Below are 25,454 nucleotides of genomic sequence, written 5' to 3'. Positions count from 1 at the left end.
GTTATTAGCTCTATAAATACGAAATTCACCGCCAGTTTCCGTGGACCGAGTGTCTAAAGGTGGAGGTGGTAGATGGTGAAATGCATGTGGTAGTGGATTTCCTCGGTGAGTAATGGTCTACTGCCAAGTCGGGTCGTTTGTTGGAGCGATGGTGCTGACCACATCACTGCTGGGACCCCGGGGCCACCACCGTTATAAATGAGCTTCTCTCGGTGGCTCTCCTCAGGGACCTGAGCAGCACAGACGACGATGTCTTCTTCCCACACCGTGTGTACTCAGGTACCAGCTTCTGCCGCGTACTGCTGGATTAAAAAGATCTTGCACCAGAATAAGGGGCCAAATGAGGACTTGTTTCCTCATAGTTGTTTTCACTTCTGGAAGAATGTGTATTTAAAACAGCATTAGAAAGAAAGAAAAAACTCTTTCTTGTGCGAGCTAAGAAGCTATAACCACAACAATGTATTTTTATTTACTTGTACAGTTAAATATTACACTGTGTGTGAGGGTGTGTCATCTATGATATAAAGTAAATAATCAGAAAATAAAACAGCAGCAAAAATCTTGTTTCCCTTGATCTGCGCTTCTCAAGTAGGATAAATGTAAAAACAGATGTAGTGTTGCTCAAAGCTTCAGGAGACATGTATCATGCGTTTGTTGTCGTTCCAGCAACACTGGTTGTGTTGGCAGAGTGCCTGCAGCGCACCGCTACTCGTCGTGTCATGTATTGTATCTGGATGCGGTGTCTCAGTATTGATATTTTTTACCTTCAGTGCAGAGTTCTCAGCCATTGTGGGGAGAATAAGGGCAGTCTAATCACTCTGTGGTGAAGAAAGAGCTGAGCCAAAGGGCAGCGCTCTTCATTGACCAGTCCATTTATGTTCGATGCTCACCTGCTCTGGGGAGCTTTGGGCACCACTTTTCACAGCAGGGTGGATCGATTCTTCATGACAGGGTGAGGAGCCCAGTCATCTGGGAGAGACTCTGCTCATACACACAGAGAGATCCCAGCTGAGGGGCTTGAGGCCTTCACACTACACACACACACTACTAGTTGCTCTCAAACAATATCTCCACTGGCCTACTGGACGCCTCATGTCCGACTCTCCAGGGCTTTGTAGTCCAGCTGCTGCCCCCACGACACGCCCTCTGTTAAGAGGAAGAGATGGCAGGATGGTTTTTTGTCTTTATCTGGTCAAGTGTGGCTCACCAAGAAACACACCACCCCCAACCCTGCCATTTATGTAATGCATAGAAATGGCATTGAACTGCAATTATGGATCTATAAATGCACTCCTCCTCCGCCTCCTCTGGGTTGTCTTTCTTCCCCTCTGCAGGGCTGGTGGGTGTCCTAGATGTGGCTCTCTTCTTCTCCTCACACGCTGTGATGAGTGCTCTCAGTGGCAGATGAGGCTGAAAAGTCCCAATTTTACTATCTCGCTAAACTGCGTGGTGATGGAAAAATATTGTTCAAGGAATGATACTTGAATAATTGAAGCCCTGGGGCTTTAAAATTGCAGCGACTCGCTGTGATTTCCAGCGCAAACTTGGTGGTCCAGCCCGACGAAATATTCATACTCTCACTGGAGAGTGGATAGATGTCAGAGCTGCACTCAGGTGGGATGCGTCTCTTGCTTCTTCGTTTCTGCGCTTTGCATTGGCTGCGGTGAATTTTATATCTGTCAACCGCAATGTCAAAATGCGTGGATTCAACAGTTGTTAAGTGAACATCGTGTTGCCTCAACGCACCAGAAAACAGATCAGTGATGGTGGCATTGTGTGTTTAACTTTATTGAGTTGTTTTATTGTTGTTTAATATACACAATAAAGATGATGGTGAGTGCAGGGCAGATGAGCAACGGAGTGCATTGTGCATCTTTCATGGTCCTCCTTAACAGTCCACCTTACAAGGCGGAGCCCTGTTTCATGTTACGGCATGTTACGGCTACTAACCCCAACCCTGAAGCCACTGGCGTTGTGGGCCCTGTGGTGATGGAGCGCTGGGGAGAACCTGCAGTGACAGTGACTCCTGGCACGGCTCATCCGCCATGATTGTAGTTCTTTGTAGTCATTGTTGAAAAAGCCTTTTTGGCGACTTGAACTCTGAAATGATAAACATTAAAACACTTATTTTGATGTGAAGCTACTCCATTTGTATGTGAGATTTGATTCCTGGGGAGGCAAGTCTGGACAGGAGGGCCCTTTAATATCCGTACCAATGTCAATGGGTGTGAGAATCGTGGTTTGCTTTCAGTCCCAGCCTCAAGCGTGCTCAGTCAGCGAATGATTGACTTGAACGTGTTTGTTCTGTGTGTCTGGGGTGGACATTCGAGTTAACGGAGAGAGCCGTGTTTGAAATCCCTCAGCTGGGCTCAAGGCTCAGAAGCTTCCAACTCTCCGGAGAATTGTCGCTGAAATCTGTTGCTGTGAACCTTCACACGTTAAACTCAGTGATGCGACTTCAAAGTTTGGGGGTTTTTTGGGTCAAACTCAGAGCTTTTCTTACGTGTGCTTCTGCCACTGCACAAATTCCTGCTCGACGCTATGTTGAGGGATCTCATCCTTCCCTCGTCTTCCCACGCGATTCCCCCCAGTGTGAAATGATGTTTCCATCTGGCTCTGTGCACCGAAGAGGCCTTGCTGGAATCCTGTGTTAATGCAGCAACTGTTCACACCTGTGTATGTGTGCGTCTATTGCTTCTAACTGGGTCATTATAAGAGTCCTGGTGAAGGTTAGCCATGCGTTTTGGATGCTGAGGTTTCGCTGTGGAAAGGGTTATGTCAATGATAGGTCCCCACAAGGATAGTGATACACACCCGTGTGTGTGCGTGCGCATGTGTGTGTTCACACAGTTTTTCATTTCCCGCTGAGAACACAAATTAAAATCTGACACCTTGCTCAGCTGCCTCGCACCTTCCACTCGGCTGTTAGGAGCGATGACAAAAGTGCCCAATATAGTGTGGAGAGCGATGCCTCCTCAGCTGCAGCTCGGCTGTGGTGAAAGTGCTAATCTCACCGATCACTCCACTCTGAGCGGAGGAGGATCAGCTGAATTAACGGAACGTGGATGGAGCGACGGGAGGCATGTTATGTGTAAGGGACTGACATGTGAGGCTCGGCTCCACAGACTTTAGTAGCATTGAAAAGTAACTGGAGTCTGAATTGTGCAGCCAGAATCACCTTATTGAAAGTGAAACATTTACCTCCACTCACCTGATCTCACCAGCCTGTCGTGTTAAGACTTCAGAACTTGACCAGTTGAGGTTCAAACAGATGATATAAATAGATTCATCTCCAGGTTTGAACAACACAGTCCTCAATGGCTCTTAACATGTGAACACACATGCTGTGAACATGAGCTTTCTATCTGTCAGGTTGCTTCTTCACTTTAAAGACCTTGTGGGTCAGAATTTCATGACAGTCAGGTAAACAAGAAACACTTTAATTTCGTGGTGAATTCTTGGTAGAAGGATTACAAAATCAGTTTTGTCTCTGAGCAGAGTGATCATCCTGAAACTGCCGTGTTTGACACCTGATTTTTAAACCTAAAATAGAGTCAAAAAAATATTTTTTATTTTAATCCGAATATCGCACTCGAACAAAAGGAAGCGCCAAAATGAATCAAAACTCTCAACCTGTTCTGATCTTGACCGTGAGAATGCCGTCTACTTAAATGCTGTTTTGGCAGTCGGTTGAGAGGCCAGTCGGTTGCTCGTGAATGTGAGCCAAATAAACAGTGGTCTCATGTCAAACTATATGTGTTTTTGCTTTTAAACAGAAAGAGGAGCAGGTGATGAGTGAACCCCACCTGCAGATATACACTCAGCTGTGAAGAACAGTAACATACAGTACAGTCACACTCAGACAGACATGTGCGTGTTGACATCTGTGTAGTAGAATCTGACTTTAGATCAAGTGTTTGAGCTTTAAAATGCTAATTCATGTTGTGTTCCTGATCTGCCTCTCACACATTTAAGACAAGTGTGCTGTGTCTGTCTAGACTCCCCTCTCTGAATCAGCACAGTGGAGCCCTGGGAGATGCTTTCATGTGTCACAGGCTTTGGTAGTGTTCATTCATGCCCACAAACTTTTGACTTTTTTCCCTTCTGTCTTCTGTGGCTGCGGTTCAAGCTCTTCGCTCTTTGCTCTCCAGGTTCTCCTGTGTGGCTGTGTGCAGGAAGAACTGGTGCACTCCAGCAAGTCTGCAGCGGCCCGAACCCCGGGTGTTAGTTTGGGAAGAAACAAAGTTGGAGAAAGAATGAATGGCTCCAGATGAGAAGTGCTAAGTAGTGCTGGAGGAGAGCAGGAGACCACACATTGCTTTTAACAACACGGTCATGCCTCGCCGTTTTTATAATTTAGCAGAGCGCGCAGTGGAGGATCCGCACGGAGGGAGCTGCTTCGGAGGGAGTTGGATTCCAACCCACTTTCCCTGTGTGATTCACACAAATCTGTTTGGCTGGTTTTAAAGCCCTGGAGATACAGTCACTCGTGCATTTTATGCTGTTCTCAGGTTGAATTTTTAAATCAAAATTAATCGCACTGAATGTGAGTTAACCGCAATTGATTCACACATGTTGTATCTGTTCTAAATGTAGCTTCAAGTGTCCAATAATGTCTACAGTTTTAGCATGTTTTTTGAGCCTCTTCAGTGCCACTGAGGTTTTTCTGTTGAATGTTCTTGACAGTGTCTGTTGTGTTGGCTTGTTGGAGCCAGAAAATGTTTGCATGAGAAAAGCATTATTGGCCACTCTGGTGTTCCTTTAAGCTACATTAACAGGAGGTTCAACATGGGGGGTTAATTTGCCATTAATCGCGTGTTAACGCGGCTTTAGTGCGATTATTTCAGATTAATGGAAGCCCAAACAAAAATGGCTGACTCAGTATTGATACCAGGAAGATATTCAACGTGTTTCAATATCACAGGGATCAGAAATGAAAATGGTTTTTTTTTGGGTAACATGAAAAACAGAACTGTAAATAAACACAAATAATTCGGTCATGAGTAAAAAACAACAGTTGAATTCATAGGCAAAATAAGTAACCCAAACATCTGTTCAAAGCTCCAGGAGACTCAGGGTCATATATCCCAACTGCACTGCTGGAGTCAGCTGTGAGGTGTCGTCGCAGGTCCACTTCTCTCTGCATCTTCAGTGGAGGAAACCAGGTTTGAGTCAGGTTAGCAAGCGACAGGCTAATAACAAAACAGCCATGTTCATTGAGAGGAAAGCTAGTGCAGCTAGTGTGAGTCACAGCAGCGCTCTCACCACCCACATGCATGCAGACCCGGGACCTTCCAACAGTGAGAGCAGCCGGGAAGCTCACCATGTGTTTGAAACTACATGAGCCAAACGTGTTCAGGTTCTCCTCTTCACAAGGCTGCATCTTCTGACACTCTGCGGTTGTTTTATCTCCTGCCCTTAAACTGCAGCGCCTCATTCTCTCTCTCATCTCTCGTTCCTTTGATAAACTACTGTAATACATAAGTAATGAGACATAAAATAATGTTTTTATCTTTCGACTTGACGTAATTAAATCCGACTGGTCCAGTGAAAGTCCTTGATGTTTTCCAGTTAATAGGGTTGAAAATGAAATGAATGATGTCAACTTGAGTTGTAATTACGGTAATAACTTGACTGGATGGTTTCGCCAGCCGTCAGCCGCGCGTGCCTCCCAGTAATTGATGTCACAGTTTCATTTCGAGTAATGGGATCCCTGCTTCAGGGAGAGTTCTCAGAGGAGTCGCTGGTGCGCTCAACAAATGGGTCGGCACACAGAAGCGAGCACCTTCAGTGGCGCCGCGGCGTGACTGGTCCAGGAACAGGTGAAGAGAGCAGAAACACAAGAGCTCAGCTGGCCCTGGTTCTGCCTCTCCTTCAGCGTCTGCTTCAGTGATGGTCGGGCTGCAGCTCCATGTCCCTTTGGTTCCCATTGTTGTGCACCAGGGTTTGTGTGATGAATCATCTCATGGTGCTGATAGCGCATTAGGCTGGATGCATTTTTAATACCGCTCACACATCTTTACTAATGTATGCTTCATAATGACTGGCTCTGAATGCTGCAGCTATCCAGGGGATGTTGTTGTTCTGTGCGCAGCTCGGAGGTGTTCTTCGATTATTCACACCGATGATCCTGCCGAGCGCCTCACGGAACCCACCGGGCCATATGTTGGCTAATCGGGCTTTTGTTTTCCGTCCCAAGACTTTGACTCGTGCGAGGCTTGAGGGAGCTGCTGGTTTTAATCACGCTGTGGTTTAATGAATCATCTGAATGGAGAAAATGATGAAGTGCAGGTGAGGCTTGGGGAGTCAGTTACAAAGGAAGAGGGGATGAAAACACCATCACACTGTGGCCTGTGAAGAGCCCGGTACGGTGGGTGATCAGTCGAAAAGAGAGAGAGCCAAACCCAGGCGGCGCTTCACACGGACGAGGCTTCAGTGAAACCATCTTCAGATGAGGTTCTGCCAACGTCTATAGTCATGTATTGCTGTCAACACTTTTATTCTGAATTTACAGTGTTGTTCTCCGCAGCCTGGTAGAGGCAATGAAGTATCTAATGAATGCATTTAATATGAACAATAAAAATGAGGTTTAAGGTGACTGACAGAAATGTAACTGTATATGTCGCTGGAGTCATCTTGTGCTCCTCCGTCTCTCGTCGTAGGTGGTCCAAGTGAGAGACGCACTCCACGACCCTGTCATGGTTCCCCGTCGCCATCCGCTCCTCGTCCCTGCACCTCTGACTGCCTTCTGATGTGAGTGTCCTTCTCTGCTCAAGAGCTCGCGCAGGCTCCACTGAAGAGTCAACAAACTACCCACGCAGTCTTTCTGATGAAAAATAAAAAGACCTCAGTTTATCAGTGTTGCTAATGGCAGCACCGATGAAAACACGGTCAACTGGAGCGAGCCGCCCTCCCAGGCCTGATACTGCGTGCTGCGTCTTCTCAAACGTTTCTAAACAACCAGGCCTTTCAGGGTTAAAATATTTTAGTTTTCCATCACTTTTAAATCTTGTCCAAAAACACAAGAGTGTGTTCATCTGCAGCAGGTGAGACGATCCTAGCCATGTCCTCACAGGAGTTAAGACATCGATTCACCAGGCTCCAGTCCTGACTCGCATCAGGCTGAGTCAGAACTAGAAATCACGAGAATTCCCGAGCCAAACAAAGTGCTCCTCAACATCTGAGTACAGCACTTCAGCTGTCGCGTGTGACCTTGCATTCCTTCCTATTTCTTCTCCCCAGCAGCATGTGTTTTCATCAGGTGTAAACTCTTCCATGCCTCCCCAGCCTCTTGTCTTGCTCTTCAAGCCCCTCAGTTCAAGCATCCCGCTCCTCCTCCTCCTCCTCCTCCTTCATCGTCTGTGCTACAGTTATGACTCACATGCAATGACCTTTGACCTGATTATATGAACCCCAGCTCTCACCCGAAACAGGTGGGAACTCAAGTAGGGCTGCAACTAACAAATATTTCCATTGTCGAATAATCTATTCATGACTTTTTCGATTAGATTTCCTTTGTTTGGACCCATTTTGAGTTTCTCTTTAACCTAAAGTTGCTTAAATCATCTGACTGTGATACTCCGACACCATACATTATTAAACAAGTATGTTAAAGTAATGTCACATAATCCAGGAACATGTCTTATGAAGCATAAAACAGTTGACAGAGAGCTCCAGTTCTTTAAAACGGAGCTTTTTATTGGTCCTTAAGAAGACGGAATTTTGTTACTGTTGACATCAAGTACTCGGTGGAGCCCTAAACTCCAGTTTGCTGTTCAGATGCTTCTTCTGGGGAGCCTGACTGTCTTGTCAAGAGCGTGTCCTCGAGTCCCTCCGATCGTTCTGGACTCTGCAGGTGGCTGTCACATCCTTGCTTCTGCTGTGTCTCACCTGACTCTCTGGTCTCTGCAGGGTTTGATGGAGAGCTGGTCGAATGTCAGCGGGAACTATTGTTATTACTGGAGGAATTCTCGCCGGAGTGATACTGCTGTGCATCGTAGCAGTGCTCTGTTACTGTCGACTCCAGGTACGCTCGCAGCTCATGTCTTCCTCCTTTGTCAGTGACTCTGTAAAGGATGGCTTCATTACAGTGCCGTTGGTCGTAGCCCTCAAAATGAATCACACCCCGCACTCACTTGAACTAGCAGCCGGAGGAATATTATAGACAAAATAAATAAATAATTATGACTGCAGCATCTGTAAAGAAGAAGAGTTTTGATGTAGTTCAGTTAGAATGACACCTAAAATCATCAGTTTCTGGAACTGTATGGGACGTATTAACAGACGTGAACTTGGGCATTGTTATCACCAGCGTGCTAGTGGGTTGTAAATAAACACACTACGCCACAGTCGTGAAAGGAAGAAGAGCTGCAGAGCTTTTTAAAGCTGTTTGGTTTGTAGCTTCGCCTCCCACTGCTCACCAGATATAAAGAGCTCAATGATATTCTTTCATCTGAAGATTGACTTGCTTTGTTAAGATGTCCTTGTGACTGTCAGCCGAAGTTTGTTGCCATTCAGTGGTTCTTCTTCTGTCTTCTGACTTAATAGAAGAGTGGGAGCCGTTTTACCTGTGTGACTCATGAAAGATTCATTTTTAAACTGGTGAAGTCTGGTTGGAACCACACCGGCTTAAGACGGGATGTTTGAAGTGTTTATGTGTGTAGCATCCATACACATCATAAGATGAGATGCAGAGATGATCTGCCTTGAAACTCCACACAGATGATAAGACATCAGAGGAAGTTGAGGTGGTGGCACCTGAACTCCCATCTAAGGATGGATGTGGAGGTACAGTTGAGTTGGACCTCATGTTCCTTGCTGAGAGCTTCTCCAAAGTCACGTAGACTGAAGGCGAGGACTGGGGGCTGGATTCGGATTCCTCAGTCCTGCTGAACCCTTGACCAGGCCATCTGATTTCTGAAAGAGAAACACAATAGTTTAGAACGTTTCTCTGCAGTGTGTTTCGGGGTTTGCATGCCAGAACTGTGGCCGCGCCTTCTGAATGAGATGCAACAATCACTGTCTTAATATCTGCTGTATGTAATGTAAAGTTGACTTCATTTGGAGCTTGAGTTGCTCGCGCCTCACATGTGACCCGCCTCCTGGTCTCTCTGTGCCCTCTGCAGTATTACTGCTGTAAGAAGAATGAGTCTGAGGTGGACAAAGGCTCGGTGGCGGGGCCGGACCCACTCTCTCACTTCCCCTGCAACGCTTGCAACGCGCTGGCCAACGACGGCGCCGACATCACGCCGGTCTCTCTGGACCAGCTGGACAGGGGACCTCAGCTCAAGCCCTGTCCCACCTGCTCGCCGTACTCCATCCGCTCGGGCCTGGGCGGGGACGTGTGCAACGGAGGCGAGCGGCTGGGCTTCCACACCTACTACGAGAACCCGCCCCTTGCTCTGCCCCTGCCTGCCAACCCAGCGGGGTCGTCTGCTGTGAACTACTACGCTCCCGCGGACATGTTCCCTCCCCCTCCCCGACCCTACAGCACCGACGTCTGAGCACAACAGTTGGAAGTGGGTTGGTTCTGAACAACATGATCCAGCCTTTGAGTGTTCCCCCTAGAATTAGTGACTTGTTAGTCATGGCTGAATCAGAAGTCTGCAACTAACCAGGAAGGTTATATGCAACTGCATCAGCAAAGAAGAACAGAAGCATCTTCTCTTCAGGACCTACCAAGCATAATGACCTTTAACCCTTTCAGTGGAAGCCCATAGTGTGTCCACTAGATTCTCACGTGTCAGAGGCCTGTTGGGTATTATGAGACGGTAAATTTTGTTCCTGTTTCCTCCCGCAACAGTTGTTCTGAGCGAGTGCTGTCCCAATGTCCTCCAAAGGTTTTCTGTTCTGTGGCAGGAGAAGCTGCTCCAGCTCCAGCCGTGGCTGCTGCAGGTCTGCGCCTGTGGATTATTTGAACATCAGTAAAACTAAAAATGATCCAGGTGAATAAATGATCCCTAATCTAAAGTGTGACCAAAACATGTATTAAGAAACTATCACAGTGAGGGAACTACGATGATTTTGTAGACCCAAACCTTGGCTCTTTCATTCATGTTAAACACCCTTGCTGTGCTTCTGATTTGGGCCAGTATTTGTTAGTAGAGTAGAGTGTCAAACTGCAGGCCCGGGGGCCAAATGTGGCCCGCATGAGCTGGTCACTAACAAAGCATCCTAACCCAGTTGACATGGAATTTGACTTGAGGGATGTTTGTCCGAACTCCAGACAAACCTCTCCTCGCCATACTGACCAGAGGCGCTGAGCAAAGAGCCGCCCCGCTGGCATGCTGGTGCATGTTCTGCATCGTGACGGTGGTCCTCCTCACCTGCCATGAAATCACCCACGGTGCGAGCGTGAGCCGCAGCCGTCTGAGGGCCTGCAGCAGCCATATGCAAGTCACCAGTTCCCTCGCCGTCAACCATGCATGCAATTCTCAAGCCGTTTTAACTGTTTAGTTCAGACCAAAACATGCTTTTATCCCTGTGTTGATTCGATCCAGCAGCTACTTGAACAGCTCCTGTCTGCATTTACAGTCCAGTGCCCCCAAATCTTGTCTCGCCAAATGATGTCATCTTAACTGTAAACTAGTGTAGAGATCCGAATTTTCCCTGGAAGGATGAATCAGGCAAGAAACAATGCAGTGTAAGCACAATGTTGCCTCAGCGCCAGTTGATTGAAAGTGCTTAGCTCATCTTCAGTTTCACTCCACCCCACCCCCTCAACACCAAGGGTGCTGAGCAGTTTCTCTGTCAGGTTCCAGTCAGTCCCAGTGAAATCATCAGTTACGGAGGAAAGACACTCGAAGAAAACATCATTTACTTTCACTTCTGCAGCCGTGGGAGTTTCCACTCTCTGTTTCTGACGACACGAGTGGGCGGACTATCCTGCGGTGTTGCTTGAACGTCTAATATCCGGGGGCGAGGCCACACTTGGACTGAAAGCATATCTATCCTATATTTCTACTGTGAGCGCCGGTTGTGTGAGGGTTTTACCTCTCCAATGTTGAACTTTAGTGAAGAGAAATGCATTGAAATGAACATTCCTCCACTCGACTCTGTTTACGCGGTGACACGCCTCCTTGCACCCGAAATGATCCACACGTTTGTTTATGTTGGTGTCACGGTGACCTGCTTGTTTCACTGCTGAGGACACGGTGGATTAAATGTGACCCCTGGCTTTGATTCTGTCTTGTGTTCTCTGGTTGTTTTCCCTTCCATCTGAGGCGGAGGTAATGATTTTATCCACATGGCTCTCATCATATATGCAGTTAGGAAGATCAGCTGGGGCCACGTGGGTCAGAAAGCTACTGCAGATGGAGATAAACCAAAGAGGAAGTGCATGTGTGAGGCTGCTGGTGTGTCTCAGGGACATCCATCTGTCCACACTGCTCTCTGCTTGGTTTGTAAAGTCCCACAGATTCTCATTGTGGTGGACCTCTGTAGCAACAGCTTCCTCTTCTGAAGATCTTCTGGGGTCCAGTATTTCTCAATGAAATTGAATGAAACTGGAATGGCTGAAACGTAGACACCTGTAGAGGGAGTCATAACATGATGCGATGTGACTATGAGCCTTGTTCTGGAGCATTGTGGCCAGCTCGAGTTGCCAGAGGGCCACTGGAGCGACTGTTGTGAGGTCCGCCGGACCAAAACAAAACCTTTACGTGATGGGATTCTTCAGTAACAAGGACCAAAATTTTACCGCTACAAACAAAACATGTAAGAAAGATAATAGGACACTTGAATATTTTTTCAATGAGCAAATAAATAGAAGAAAAAAGAGAACATTCAGTCCTGAAACAGAGAACAGGGATTTTTACAGTGGAGCTGCACCAAACCAAAACAGTTGTTAGAAATATGGTCAGTTTTGTAGTTTCACTCTGACTTCCTGAGGGCCATACGCGGCCCCTGGGGCCCCCCAGGTCTGATTCAATGTGTTTTCAACATGATTTCCTTCCATTTCTGCTCAGAATTATGGTCAAAAACTTTTAATCTTTTAATTTAAAACATGCTCCAGCTCCATCTTCTGAGACACAACTGCAGTTTCCATTTGAAAATGTTTCAGTTTTTCAGATCGTGTTTGTGAGATGTGTGTAGCTTTTCCCAGAGTGGCGTGCCACGTGCTGCAACAGTCAGATCAGAGATCTTGAGGCACATCTCATCACAATATCCGACTTCAAGAGCCAAAGACATGATCTTGGAAGTGTCGGGGGGGAGGAGGGAGGTGTTGCCGGGCGGAGCTCCTACGGTATTCCATCACTCGACCTGCTCGACTGGTTTGTCCGGCACAATAACAGAGCAGATGTCATGACAACAGCCTGGGGTGGGAAGTCGTAAACGCCATGTCATGGTCTCCCGGTGCTTATCTGATGTTTGAAAGTGTGTTTTGGGGTCAGGAGAGTGCAGCAGCGCTGCTCCAGCTCTTATCAGCCGAGAGAATCAGAGTCAGAGTCTGAGAGGCATGCAGAAGTGGGCGTGTCCACGCTGCTCATTCTTCCACACGCCTCTCATATAAACCCTGTTCTACCTGTTGCTGGCCATTAACCTGCACACACACACTGGGAGTCAGTCTGAGGTCGGACTTTAACCTGGAGGATCCTGTTTACCTGTTCCTGCATCGCCGTCTTCCTGCCTCAGATGGTCTTCCCCTGCAGCACCGTGTGGAAACAGGACTGACCCGGAGCACACCTGCTGACCCACCCCTCCGCACCTGACCGTCCAAGATGATGGAGGAAGTGTCCGTCATGATGGCATACGATGCCCAGGCGGTGGAGCAGATGAGCGAGGAGGAGATCCTGGCCTGCCTGGTGGAGGAGCCGGGACCCACTTTCACCGTAAGACCCTGCTCTAAGTGACTCCACTGAATCATTTAGGAGCCGCCTCTGCTCTCAGATGAGCGGCCGCCACATCATTAGGCTTCGTTCTGGGTTACAACTTTTGCATTAAAGTCTCTTTCATTTGCATGAAGCCAGCAGAGGCCACGTGCTTAGTACAGCTCATGAATGTATTCAGGGAGTAAAAGTGAGGCCATAAATGAGGCGAGAGAGAGCGGCGTGGAACCAGCTGTTCTCAACTGGCTTCCTCAAATTGATTCTCCGTCTGAGATATCTGATGTGTGGAAATTACCGTTGCATGGTATCAACCACCCCCCTCCACACCCCCCTTGGTTGGCCCTCTCAAACCTTATCTGCGTCTGATGCTGATCTTGATTCGTCTCACACCAGATTCTCTTTGTATCCTTGAAAAACATTACTTTATTTCATTTCCCCGTGAATAATCCAGATCCTATCTCCAGTGTCGGAGCCATTGTGAGACTAGTGTAATTGTTTTAAACCAGCTCTGTTCTGAGGCTTTTGAAAAACGTGACGTCATAAAGAGATTCATGCAGTTATAAGCAGGCGACGGTCACAAAGGCTCCTCCATGATGACAGTCTCACCTCTAGAGTTCAGGGGAGGGGCTGAGGTGTGCTGGACTGAAAGTCACCAGGAGGTAATGCGATCCTGAACCTGGGTTTGAGTGAGAGACGAGTCGTGGGAAATCAGATCAGGTGTGAACTCCACGTGTGACGTCTCAGGTCCTCCTCCTCTCCAGGTGCCCTCAAAGAAAGCCAAGCTGAAGGAAAGCCGGCTGCAGATCATGGACGATGAGGACTGCCTGGAGAAGTACCTGGTCCGTAGTTTCCCTTCAGACCCTCCAGGGTCCTTCAGTGCGTGACCATGTCTCTGTGCAGAAGGAGAACGAGAGGCTGCAGCAGGCCAGCCTGCGCCTGGAGCAGGAGAACGACAACCTGGCTCACAAACTCATCAGCAGCAAGGTCTCTCTGCGGAAGGCTCTGGACAAGGTGACTGACCCTCCTCCTGGTCTTCTGTCGCCACCCCACTGCTCTGCAGTTGCCCCTCTTTTCTTGTGTCTGATGTGCAAAAGCTGGCTCCGCCCCTTTCTGAGGCAGCATCCAAACTCATTTTGGCTCCCTGATACACACCTGAACATCAGAGCTGGACTCACTTGGAGTAGTTGATATAGGCACACTGTCGTTTTTGTTCCGAATGAAAGTTTGGAACAGGTGTTTGCTTCCCTTGGGAAGGACACTGTTGTTTTCCTCACCTGTGCCTCACCCTGTCAATCATTGTGTCGGTGTAAATCTGACCTCTTCCCATCCTCACCTGCCTGGGGGAGTCACCCCAGCGACCCCTCTCACTCATGCTCCTCACAGCAAGTCAAGATCTGTCTCTTCATTTTCTCTTCGCTTCTCAATTGGAGCAGACTGAAGACACTGTGGACCACTTGACCAAGGACCTGATGCTGATCCGGCATCAGCTCCAGGCCACAGAGGAGGAGAAGAAACACCAGGAGGAGGAAGCCGCCATGGTGAGAGAAGCAGCTCTGTGTTTCAACCCACCGACTCTGCAGGTCAAAGTCTAATGGCTCCTCTGCAGCTGAAGGACGTGTTCCGGAGGGAGCTGGAGAAGGCCGAGCGGGAAGTGAAGAGATCCACAGGGATCATCGCCGACTACAAACAGGTGCTGGCACACTCTCGGACGGGCCTCTCTGGGCGGGTGCTGACCTCTGCTCTCTGCTCAGATCTGCTCTCAGCTGACTCACCGTCTGGAGCGGCAGCAGGTCACACACCGGCAGGAGCTGGAGTCGCTCAAGGTGAGAGCTGCAGCGACTGTACGCAAGTCAGCATTTTAACTCCAGCAAATATCAGAATCTTTATCTTTTAAAATCTAAGGTTTCTGCTAGAAATCATTTCATTCCAGTTCAGTCAGGAGTCAGCAGTTTGCCAGCTTAAGAGCCGTCGTTCTTTATTTCTCTCACGATAATCTCCTCCTTCAGAACTGACAGTTGAGCTTCTCTTTATTTTCGCTGTGACCTTCTCAACCACCGGTTCCTCCCCCTGTGTTGAAGTGTTTGCTTGTCTTACTCTAGCTTCATAGCTCAGCTGACCCTTTTGCAGGTCAGTCAAAGCTGGGCGTGTTAAAAACCACAGGAGTGAAACTCTCCCGCCGAAACGGTCCTGAAGCTGACTGAAAGAGAAACGCTGCTTGGTTGAACATGAGCGCCGGTTGTTCATATGGCCTTCATGAACGCAATACTTGAATTGAGAAATCAGAATTTCTCAGAGGGAAAATGAACCGGTTGGATCGGTGCCGATGAAGTCACGGCAACTCAAACCTGTCCAACGTGATGAGCAGCATCATCACCTGCTGTCTCCTGTCAGGACTGCCAGCCACAAACTAGCACTGTAGCCGCGTGAGAGTCGCTGAGTCATTGCTCCCAAGTCATCCATCCGTCACGCCATGGCAGACAACTCATAAGTATTATAAATAGCCCCGTCCCGTTGCCCTTTACACTGAGCTGGAGCGCGGTTGAAGTCTGACGGTGATCTGGCGTCCATCTTGTGTTTCCAGAGTGCAGTGAAGTCCTGCTCTCATTGTGGACACGTTCTGCAGCCCGACCTCCAGCATGAGTCGGAGGAGAGCGCCGCGGGCCCCGCAAAGGACCAGGGCACGGCGGAGTGGAAGGACACAGAGTCCACGGAAGGTGAGGGCCGGGATAAAGCGAAGCTGAAGGCCCAGATCAGGGAGCTGGAGCAGGAGTTGGCCTCCACCAAGCTTCAGATGGTGGAGGCCAAATGCAAGATCCAGGTGAGAGAGGCCTGACAATACGCTGTGTATTCTTGAAGTCCAGAGGGGGGGCGCCGTGTCCCGGCGTGACCCCTGCTTTTCCAAAGCCGCACTCTCTCATGAGGCTTTATCAACCTGACGCAGGAACTGGAGCACCAGAAGGCAGTCCTGGCCAACGACCTTCAGGAGGCCAAGAACAGTTGGATCAGCAAGGCCTTCACCTCCCTGCGGACCTCCAGCGCCGGACCGCACAGTCACTCCGGCAAGCTTGGCGGCCTGGTTTCTGGCCGCAGCTCACTCAAGCTGCCGTGGCCTCACAGAGACCACAGAGAGAATATCTGACGGCCGCGCTCCGACTGGTGAGAGCGGACCTGGACCGGCCTCCTCTTCTTGTATTTATTTCAGACTGTATTTATTGTTTATATGTAATCATTTTGTATGAAAACTGGAATAAATGAAGTTTGACTGCTTCAGAATCTGATGGTTAAAAACTCCTGAAAAGGTTGGTTGTGTTTTTATTACTCACCACATGGTACTGCAAATAACTGGAGCGAGAACTGTGCTTCCTGCTCTCACAGGCTCAGAGGTCAAGGTTCAAAATCCTTATCAGTACCACAAGGAAATGATTCGTCTGTGATCATTGATATTAGTTTGTGACATTTTCATTGGTCGCCTCTTTGTTCAGATTAGAGTTAGACGAGAGTTACAACCAGGTAACTATTATTGTTATAGTTCACAGTCAGAGCAGCAAAAAAACAACTGTTTCCTGGGAAGTTGTTTGACGGCTGAAAGGAGGAGGAAACAAAATAGAGACTTTAATATGAAGCGAAAACTAGAGCACTTTCGTGGGGGATATTCCGTCATTCCATTACAGATGCATCTAAATTTGGGCAGAAAAACAAGGATCATTTAAGAAATGTTTCGTCATTTCAGTCGACACTTCTGAGAGGTTTCAGCAGCAAAACCGCAGAAAACCCCCTGAAAAGTGGAACTTGAGAATCAGCTTGTCTCGTGTTTGCATGTTAATCTTCAACAAATAAAATGGATTTGTGTTGTTGTCAAAGATGTACGAAGCAGACTCTGAACTGACTTGGGTTGTTTATGGTGAAGGTTCCTTCATTAGATTAGAGCGACATTTAGACGCACAGTCTCGATCTCAGAGTCCCACAGTTCATTGTGGGACTCTGAGATCGAGGGCTTTGTGAAATGTGTGAAATGTGTTGTGTTATTTTCGTCTTTCACAACATTCAAGCGAGATAACGGAAGTCCCCTGTGACATTTCCTGTAACTTGTTTCCCTTTTCAGCGGCCGTTAAAGGCCTGGCTGCTGCGATGCTGCTCTTATCTCTGAACTTTCCCAGAGAAGACGACCTGAAGGAACTGAAGCAGAGGGGCTGTGATGGCTGCAGGTGTGTGTGTTGTGCTGACTCTGGTGCTGTGTGCTGCTGGCTGTGGAGCTCTGGACGTGTGGACGACGACAGAGAGTGAGTACACTTTGGTTTGTGACTGTTGCGGGCAAGGTTTGGGGATTCATGTTTGAGCTTGAACCAGCTCACAGGAGGCGCAGTGTTCCTAAGCCACTGTCCTCAAACACCAGCTCTGTGAGTGAGGGGTCGTACGCTGCCGAAGAGAAAGCTATTTTCCATTTTATTTCACCATTTTACACTGGCCGCCTTACCTCTGAACCTCTTCGTCATAATCTCTTTCTTTTCTATACATTGTTGGAGACGATTTTTAAAAATATTTATTATATATTTTTATTTTTCCATTTCATCGCCATTGAAATCAGAGATTAGATTTTCCTCTATTCATACAGTAGAACATTATTTTCTGCTTTATAATTGATCTGTTTTTCTTCACACCCCGACATTTTCCAATATTTTGTTCCTTATTTATATTTAAAATTGTTTATAATAATTTCTGACTTTATTATTATTATTAGAGAATTTTTATGTAATTAAAATAGTTTTCTAGTTCTCCTGTTAACTATTCAACTCTCTAGTCAACATCCTTTATCAATTTATTGAATCATTTGATTTCTATTTCATGTATAAATATTATATTTGACTACTATTTTTTACAGATATTCACGACGAATGTTTCACGTCTTTCACTTGAAATTGTTTTAGGTAACTAGTACTAATGTCACATGGCTAAAATATCTAATAATAATTCAGAAATAAATTTATTTTGAAATAAATAAACAAAAAATCGAGCTCACTTTCAAGCGCGTCACGGCTGGTGACCTTCAGCGATGATCAAACCTGTCGCGGACACCTCCTCTGTAAACACCTGACTCTAGCTCACGCCATCTCCGCCCTTCACCCAGGCGGTCATCCTCCCCCCTCAGTCACCTGCTGGTGCTCCAGTTACCCCAACAAGACTTTCTGCTCCTGGACTCAACCCTCCAACTCCACGCCGCCGCGCTACACCGCCACCTACAGGTGAACATTGTCATCGCTAGTATCATCGAGGCCCTTTACATGAAGGCAGGAAATAAAGCTCACCGGGAAATACTAAAAAATTTGTATAGAAAATCAGTCATCAGGAACATGGTTATTCATCTTGGTTTGACTCCAACAATTGACATTTATTTACTGTAAACATTCAGCAGCTAAAGACACAAATACAAACATTCACTTTTCCACCTGCAAAACTAGAAAAAAAGATGCGATATATGAACATTTGCGACTGAAAACCATGGAAATACTCTGCATAAATCAGCAAGTGTGAGGACTGTGTTCGCTCCTCTAGATTTGAACTCCTTTAAAGACATGTCTCTGTGTTTGTTCATCAGTCTGAGGCGAACCCACTCATTCTTCAGTCCTAGAACTTGTTGTTGGCCTCATCTCTGCTCAGTCTCAGAGAAGACATGAACAGCTGGCAAGCAAAATCCAGCCTGTCTTGAAGTTGAAATTTACCGATGAACTAAGCCTTTATTTTGATCATCTTCATCATCTTCATCATCTTCATCATGTCACTGTTGTGTTGATTCCAGCGAGAGGCTCAGACCCTCAGACATCAAGCCGTGTCAGCTGATCGCACCTGACTCCTCTTCGCCGTCGGTGAGTCTCTGTTAAAGCCTGTTAAAGAAACGGTTCTTCTTCACTCCAAGTTAAGACCCCTCACTGTTGAGACAGTGATTTCCCCTCCTCCCCCGTGGAGCACTCTGGTCTCCTCCCATCCATGCTGATGCAGAGTGGCTCACAGGAGTGTGGCAACAGCGCCCCCAGTGGCGGCCGGTGGACCAAGCCCTCTGTGTTGAAGCCAGTGGTTCATCTCACTTGTGGATTCTCCTCGTTCCAGCTCTGGCACTGCCACCTGCCCGACCTGAAGCTTCTCACCGACTACATTGTCAACATCACCGCCGTCCACTCTAATGGCAGCTGCACCCATCTTACCAGCTTCATGGTGGAGGACATAGGTGAGCAGCTCATGGACACACACACTCAAACAGCGGAAATGTCTTCTGACCATGCTCATCTTGGTGGTTCCCCTCCGCTGCAGTGAAACCGGATCCTCCGACCAGCATCCAGGTCTCCTCCAGAAACCACTCCAACATCATGGTGACATGGTCGCCGCCGCCCACTTGGGCCAACCTGGAGATCTTCCCTCTGAAGTACGAGATGCTTTACCACTACGACCACCGGGGGAAGACCTGGACGAAGAGGGTGAGAAGAAGTCCCTCCCACCACATCGCACGCCTCAGAGTTGTGGGTTCAAATCCAACATTCCTGGCCCCTCGACGGTCGCTAAAATAAAAGTACCAGTACGACAGATGTAGTCAAGGTAGAGGCTGAGCGATTCACCAAATGAAGTAGTTTTTTTGTTTAACTTTTTGAGGAATCTATTAAAATATAAGAGTTTAAAGTAAAATACTTAAGAAGGAGACTTTACTCCAGAGTAACAATCACATAAATATGATTCTGATTTTCTATACAAATGATAAAAATATTGAGGGCAACACTTGTTTTTTAAAAAGAAAGAATAAACTGTTGTACGACATCAAAGGAAAGCTGGGAACAATTCTAGCGAGGACATCTTTTACTTTCGTATCACAACAAGTGCTCGGTTCACTGCCGTCGTGCTTGGCTCGTCCAGTTCCCATGTCATGTCTTTCTTCAACATTCTCCAGCCTCCTTCAGTCACTCCTTCTTGTCCTCCTCCATTATGAACCACTTTGTTCATCCTCCTCTCCTTCTCTTCCCACATGCCTGGGCCAGCTCTGTCTCTTCCTCTCCGCGAGTCCAAACCAGCTCTCTAGCTTTGGTTCTCCACACTCACAGCTTCATAATGGAACCACAAAAACAAGTCAACCTGCTGCCTTACCTGTCGATCAACGGGAGCCTCCTGAATAAACTGCTCTTCTTCTTTGCCTGCCCCAGACGGGTCCATTCGAGCGCACCGCAGCTGAGCTGAAGGGGCTGTGTCCAGGAAGAACCTACCGCTTCCAGGTCTGCGCCAAAGAGTTGCTGGACCTGGGCCAGTGCAGCACCTGGAGCTCACCAGTCCAAGTCACCGTCCCCAGCACCATCTGAGGAGATTCGCTGCTGCTCTCTCAGAGCACCTTCAGCAGGAGGCCTCTGAGATTAGATTGGTATTGTACCATGTACACGTTTGCTTTTATTTATTTGAAAAAAACTGCCTTTCTTCTTTTGTCATGCATTAAAAATAAAGTGATAGTGAAACGCCTCAGTTCTCTCGATATCAGTCAGTGACCCGCAGCACCAGAGGGGTGATGAACTCAGAGTGTCGGACCCCTAGTGTGAACGACGGGGCTCTGCGGAGATGCAGGTGGAACTTCTCAGGGCTGTAGGCTCCGGGCCCGGGATTGGCCGAGGAGTAGCTAGGTCTCTTGGTTCTGCCCTGCATAGAGAAAGAGGGCTGGCGCTGGCGGTACACATCGGGGTCGGTGCTGTTGTACTTCCCGGGTCCGGGACTCTTGGCGAGGTCCTCAGAGGGCGCCCCCACCCGCCTCCTGCTGGACATGCTGAAGCTGACGCTGGATGACTTGGTGGGAACCTGGGAGCCCAGCAAGCTCGGGAGAGTGTACCTGGAGAACAGGACGTTGGGCAGCTCAGGGTGATTCCACACAAAAGGATCTGTTCTGGACTCTCCAGAAGCTCCAGGACGGCATGTTCTGGGAAACAATTTTGGCTTTGTGCGGAAATCTTCGATTTAAATCTGCAAATTACACCGCGACAGTGTGGACTTTCACCTCCTCCTCACCCTCCACCCCTCCTCATCCTCCTCCTCCTCTCCATCTTTCTCCACCACCTCCTCATCCTCCTCCTCCCTTTCACGTCCTCCCTCTTCTTTTTCTCCTTCACCCCCGTCTCCTCCATCTTCTCCTTGTAGACACCACTGAACAAGAGACACAGTGCTAGTCACGTTCTTTAAGTTCTCTGCTGGAGACCTCCATCCAAGGGAAGGAAGCCTCTGTCAGGAAGTGATCTGTAGTCCAGTGTCGCTCCACTGATCAGAGCTCAGAACCTGCCTGGTGGACACCCAGAGAAACCCCGCCTCCTGCCTTACTGGTCATTAAAGGTTTGGCCCTGTTGAAGACCGATAATAAAAGATCAATGGAATCACTGTCATCTGTTCGCAGATGTGTCAACAAACGATTCTCTTGCTTCCTGCCAATTATCTTCAGCTGTGTGGTGAAAACACAGCGTTCCTCTTTCAGCTGCATGTGAGAACAATCATGGGGCTGTGTGTCTGTGGACTTCAGTCAGTCATAGCGGTGAGACACGGGTCTGTTGGACCGATTCAGTACCTGTTGGGGGCTGGGACTGCGTCCTCCGTGCAGTATCTGGTGCGGGAGCCCATGGTGAAGGACGGGGGTCTCCGGTGGGAGTTCAGAGGGGGCGCTCTTTCTGGGCTGTAGGCTCCTGGACCTGGAGTCTGGAACACCTCACCTGCAGGAACAGACCATGTCTTTCAGTTCCCACCCACTCATGGATCGGCTCAGGGCTCACCTTTACCAGCAGAGGGTCGACCCCTGCCCAAGATGGAGAAGGCCGGGGTGTCGGTCCGGCCAAACCTTGTGACTTTGGCATCCACGTGGTATCTCGGTCCGGGACTGGAGTCCACAGAGACCACTGCAGGATGCGCCCAAACACCAATTACTGGTCGCAAAAGGTAATGTCCTGGGTCCAAACTAAACTGAGAAACCACGGACCAGTCTGAGCAGTGAAAAAAATAGAAGCTACATTTGAACGTTCTTCCACCGTGTTTTAAGGGATGAGAAATATCTGCTCAGAACTCTTCGCTGCAGGGCACCTTGGACCCCAGAGTGTCACCAGAAACCCCAGAGGGCGAGAAGCAACATGTTTGCCTGGATGTCTTCTTCAAGATGTTTAGCAAAATAAAACCTGAACCGTCACAACAAGTTCAAACTGAAGTGGAAGTTCCATAGCATCTTTAAACTTGTGACTGGTCGAGACCAACGCCTGGCAGCTGTCACAGCTCACACAGACCACTCTGATTCAAAATGAGTCAGCAGCATTGAGCAGTGGTGTGGTTTCACTCAGAGGAAGACCACCATTGATCCATTAAAGAGAACCACAGGGAAGGTCAGGAGGGTTGCAGTGTCTTTGTGGATCCAGAGAGAGTGAGTAAAAGAGAGAGAGAGGAAGTGTGGTGCTGTCTGAGGAGGTCAGAAGCATCAGAGAAGGTTGTGCAGGACATGTGCGAGGACATTGGTGAGGTGTGCTGTAGGAGTGATGGAGTCTATCAGAGATCGCTTCCTGTTTGTTGTTGTGATGGACACACTGACAGGCGAGGTCTGTGGACTATGATGTTTGCAGATGATGTACTGATCTGTAGTGAGAATAAGGATGAGTTGGAGGAGAAGCGGGAGAGGAGAGGAATGAAGCTCAGCAGAACCAAGCCAGGATAAATGAGTGTGAATGAGAGAGAGGTAGATGAAGATGAGGGAGGATAGGAAGAGACAGCAGGTGGAGACAAGCGTCAGGTGTGATCTGTGGTCGTGAGAGTGAAAGAGAAGAGAGACCTGCCATGATATTTAGAGACAGCCAGACAAGACGTGAAGAGGCTGAGGAACTCACTGGCACTGCTCAGGCGGCTGTGGAAGGAGTAGGCCGGGCTGCTGGGCTTGGTGAAGTCATGGTTGATGTAGCCCACGGTAGGGGGGAGAGCGTAGCGTCCCGGGCCGGGGCCTGGCCAGGAGAGGAGCAGGGACTGAGATGGGAGTGATGCAACAGCTTCCCCCTGGCTTCCCCCCCTCCACCCCTCACCCCCTCCGTCTGTGGCTGCGTCGTCTCTGATGATTTCCACATGTCGCCCTCCGACTTATTTTCTATGGTTATGCTTTTTAACATTCCTCCTCTGCTTGTTTGGGAATAAGTTCTAAACAACGTGAAGCAACGGCTGTGGAGCTCCATGAGACACGTCAGAGTGAATCCACTTCAGTTATAATACACTCCATGTGGACACAAACACAGAAGAAAGCTCACTAACCTCGTTCCCTTGCCGAGATGATCGGCCGCTTCTTCGCCGCCTCCTCCATGCGTCTGGCTTCCTCTCCAGGTTCTGTCACTAGTCACATCCACCTCTCTCTCCAGGTGATCCTGGGCCTCCGGGGCTGAATTATGCATGACCTCCGGGGGGAGAAACCCAATCTGAACCGTGGCCCAGGAAGGTTCCTCCTCCTGCGGGAAGGTCCTCCCGGGACAAGGCTTTCATCGCACCGCGTCCGACCCTTGAAGGGTTAAGGAATCGAGGGCCCGTGATTGAGGCTGACGTCGCCTTTAAAGTATAATGAAGGAGCGAATTAGCGCCGCGGCTGCTCGGGTGCAGCAAACCAAGGAAAGAGCTGAGGGAGCGGAACTGTCTGGCGATATAAATCATATCAGTAACATGCAAACTGGTTCATTTGTCATCCCAGGCATCGGGTTACCAGCGGCGGAATGTAGGTGAAGCGTTTAGGCTCCCGGGACGTTGTAACTAAAAGCATCGGTGATTAAAAATGAAGGAGTTCTTCTGTTGCAGGACCAACTGAACTCGCTGGAAATGAACACCAAACTCCCGATTACACCCGTAGTTCGACGCCACGCTGATGACTGTCGTGTCTCTATCTCAGTTTGTACGTTGGAGCACAGCAGGTGAGACAGTATTTCTCGAACATGAGGCGTGATTTTTTTTTCACCTTTGCTATTAGCAGTACATCCAGGGAGGCGCCCTGATAATGGAGTAAGGAAGTTTCTTCCTTAGAGCTCCGCCCCCTCACTGTATTCTCCGCCCCCTTTGTGCTGCTGCTCAACAAGCCATTCAGTTGAATTAAATGCTGTTCACTGCAGCACAGACCTGGGTTGGTGTGGCCCCGGGGCCTCATGAGGTCAGAGTCAGAGTGAAACTTAAAAAGGACTTTTTCTTTTGCTTTAAAATAAAATTTTAATGTGGTATTTTTGTGACTGTCTCTCCCAGCGCTGTGGACATTTACATCCATTCCTTAGTTGAATTATGTAGTTTTCACCAACTGTAATATTGTATATAAATATTAGTATGTTTTTTCTGTAAATATTGTCCCCTCAACATAGAAAAAAATTCACATTGTGTAAGTTTTTTACAGTAAACCTTTGTGTGTGTGAGTGAGTGTCTGTGGGCGTGTTTATACGGCCTCATGGGGACCAATTCTTGACAAAACACTGTCCTCGTGGGGACCTCTTGCCTGACTGTGCATGTGTGTAAGTGCGTGTGCTAAATTGTATAGCTATACTTGTGGGGACCAATTCTTAGAAACACACCTACTTGTGGGGACCCATTGCCGGTCCCACAAGATCAGCAATTTTAACATTAAAACATCAAAATAAGTGGGTTATTCAATTATAATTCAATTCAATCTTGGTTTGGGCCCTGGTTAAATTTAGCCATTTGTTTTGGATGGTTATGTTTATGGGCGAGAGAGAGAGTGTGTGTGTGTGTGTTCCTGTATTTCTATCTTTGTGAGAACCTGTCTGTGTTTTTAATGGGACATTTTGGCGAGTCCTCACTTTGTCAAGCCTCAGTTTGAGAGTTCAAACTACAAAATACCTAGGTTATGATAATTGGGTTTGAGTTTGGTGAAGAGTAAAGGTTATGTTTAGGCACTTGTTTTAGATGGTTAGGTTTAGGGGGAGAGCCTGAGGAAAGCATTATGTCAATGTGTCTCAATGAATCACTAAGCTAGGAAGACAAACGTGTGTGTGTTCCTATGGAGTAAAAAGACGTGTATCCCGTTCACCTCATTTATCAGCATTGGGACAAAACACGTGTTCGTCCTGCTCTCCAGTGAGATAAAAATGTGAACAAATAAACCTCATTATTTGGCAGAAATTACCTTTAATGAATGTCATTGATCAAAGACAGAACACACACACACACACACACACACAGCGTCAGAGCAAGAATGTGTTCATGTCTTCTTCCCATTTCCAGTTTTCTACTGCAGCCAGTGGTGCAGGAACTTCATGGAAATAGGTCTCGAACAAGTTTCCTCGTGGTCCTCTGCGTCTCTTTCTCTGCTGTTGGTACCAGCTGGATTGTTGCTGATGTGCCTGGTGAACCTTCTGCCCACTGGGATTCTGAGGTTTGCAAAGTCACCATGTGACATTTCTGACTCGACACAGAGACACCGCGGCCCCCTCACATACCTTTGTGTGCTGGACGCGCTGGTACCACTGCCACCTTGAAACTAGGTCACGTTGGTCACCGTCAGCAGCTCAATATTTCTTCTTCTGTGTCGCAGGGTAACTAAAACCTCCGGAGCAGAGCTGTGACCGAGAGACAAACCGCTCCGTTAAATATTAACCAGCTGTGACTCAAAACGCA

General features: G+C 48.0%; 4 protein-coding genes across 4 annotated transcripts in view; 3 read left to right on the top strand and 1 right to left on the bottom strand.

Moving 5' to 3' along the window:
* The window catches only part of LOC128747484 (protein FAM163A-like), an 11,691-nt gene extending 522 nt beyond the window's left edge, over positions 1–11,169 (top strand). Inside the window, exons 2-4 of the mRNA XM_053845397.1 lie at positions 6,663–6,753; positions 7,912–8,026; positions 9,126–11,169. Coding sequence (XP_053701372.1) covers positions 7,934–8,026; positions 9,126–9,503 — 471 coding nt within the window. The 5' untranslated portion in view covers positions 6,663–6,753; positions 7,912–7,933 and the 3' untranslated portion in view covers positions 9,504–11,169. The remainder of the gene's footprint in view (positions 1–6,662; positions 6,754–7,911; positions 8,027–9,125) is intronic.
* Positions 11,170–12,552: 1,383 nt separating this feature from the next.
* LOC128747570 (rab GTPase-activating protein 1-like) lies at positions 12,553–16,024 on the top strand. Its single transcript, XM_053845534.1, has 8 exons — positions 12,553–12,830; positions 13,589–13,666; positions 13,728–13,838; positions 14,261–14,365; positions 14,434–14,517; positions 14,579–14,650; positions 15,409–15,645; positions 15,769–16,024. The coding sequence occupies exons 1-8, from the start codon at positions 12,720–12,722 to the stop codon at positions 15,964–15,966; spliced, it is 996 nt and encodes a 331-aa protein (XP_053701509.1). The 5' UTR covers positions 12,553–12,719; the 3' UTR covers positions 15,967–16,024.
* Positions 16,025–16,945: 921 nt separating this feature from the next.
* On the top strand, positions 16,946–20,281 carry ebi3 (Epstein-Barr virus induced 3). Its single transcript, XM_053845484.1, has 6 exons — positions 16,946–17,107; positions 17,953–18,067; positions 18,622–18,688; positions 18,930–19,047; positions 19,131–19,294; positions 20,009–20,281. The coding sequence occupies exons 1-6, from the start codon at positions 17,023–17,025 to the stop codon at positions 20,159–20,161; spliced, it is 702 nt and encodes a 233-aa protein (XP_053701459.1). The 5' UTR covers positions 16,946–17,022; the 3' UTR covers positions 20,162–20,281.
* A 49-nt stretch (positions 20,282–20,330) lies between these two features.
* odf3l2a (outer dense fiber of sperm tails 3-like 2a) lies at positions 20,331–23,154 on the bottom strand. The gene is made up of 5 exons (XM_053845485.1): positions 23,106–23,154; positions 22,694–22,804; positions 21,602–21,724; positions 21,400–21,541; positions 20,331–20,676 (listed from the first exon to the last, which is right to left on the bottom strand). The coding sequence occupies exons 1-5, from the start codon at positions 23,152–23,154 to the stop codon at positions 20,331–20,333; spliced, it is 771 nt and encodes a 256-aa protein (XP_053701460.1).
* Between the last annotated feature and the right edge of the window lie 2,300 nt (positions 23,155–25,454).

This window comes from Synchiropus splendidus, chromosome 16, assembly GCF_027744825.2.
Source record: "Synchiropus splendidus isolate RoL2022-P1 chromosome 16, RoL_Sspl_1.0, whole genome shotgun sequence".
NCBI classification, from domain to species: Eukaryota; Metazoa; Chordata; class Actinopteri; order Syngnathiformes; family Callionymidae; genus Synchiropus; species Synchiropus splendidus.
This window is presented reverse-complemented; position numbering and strand designations above follow the sequence as displayed.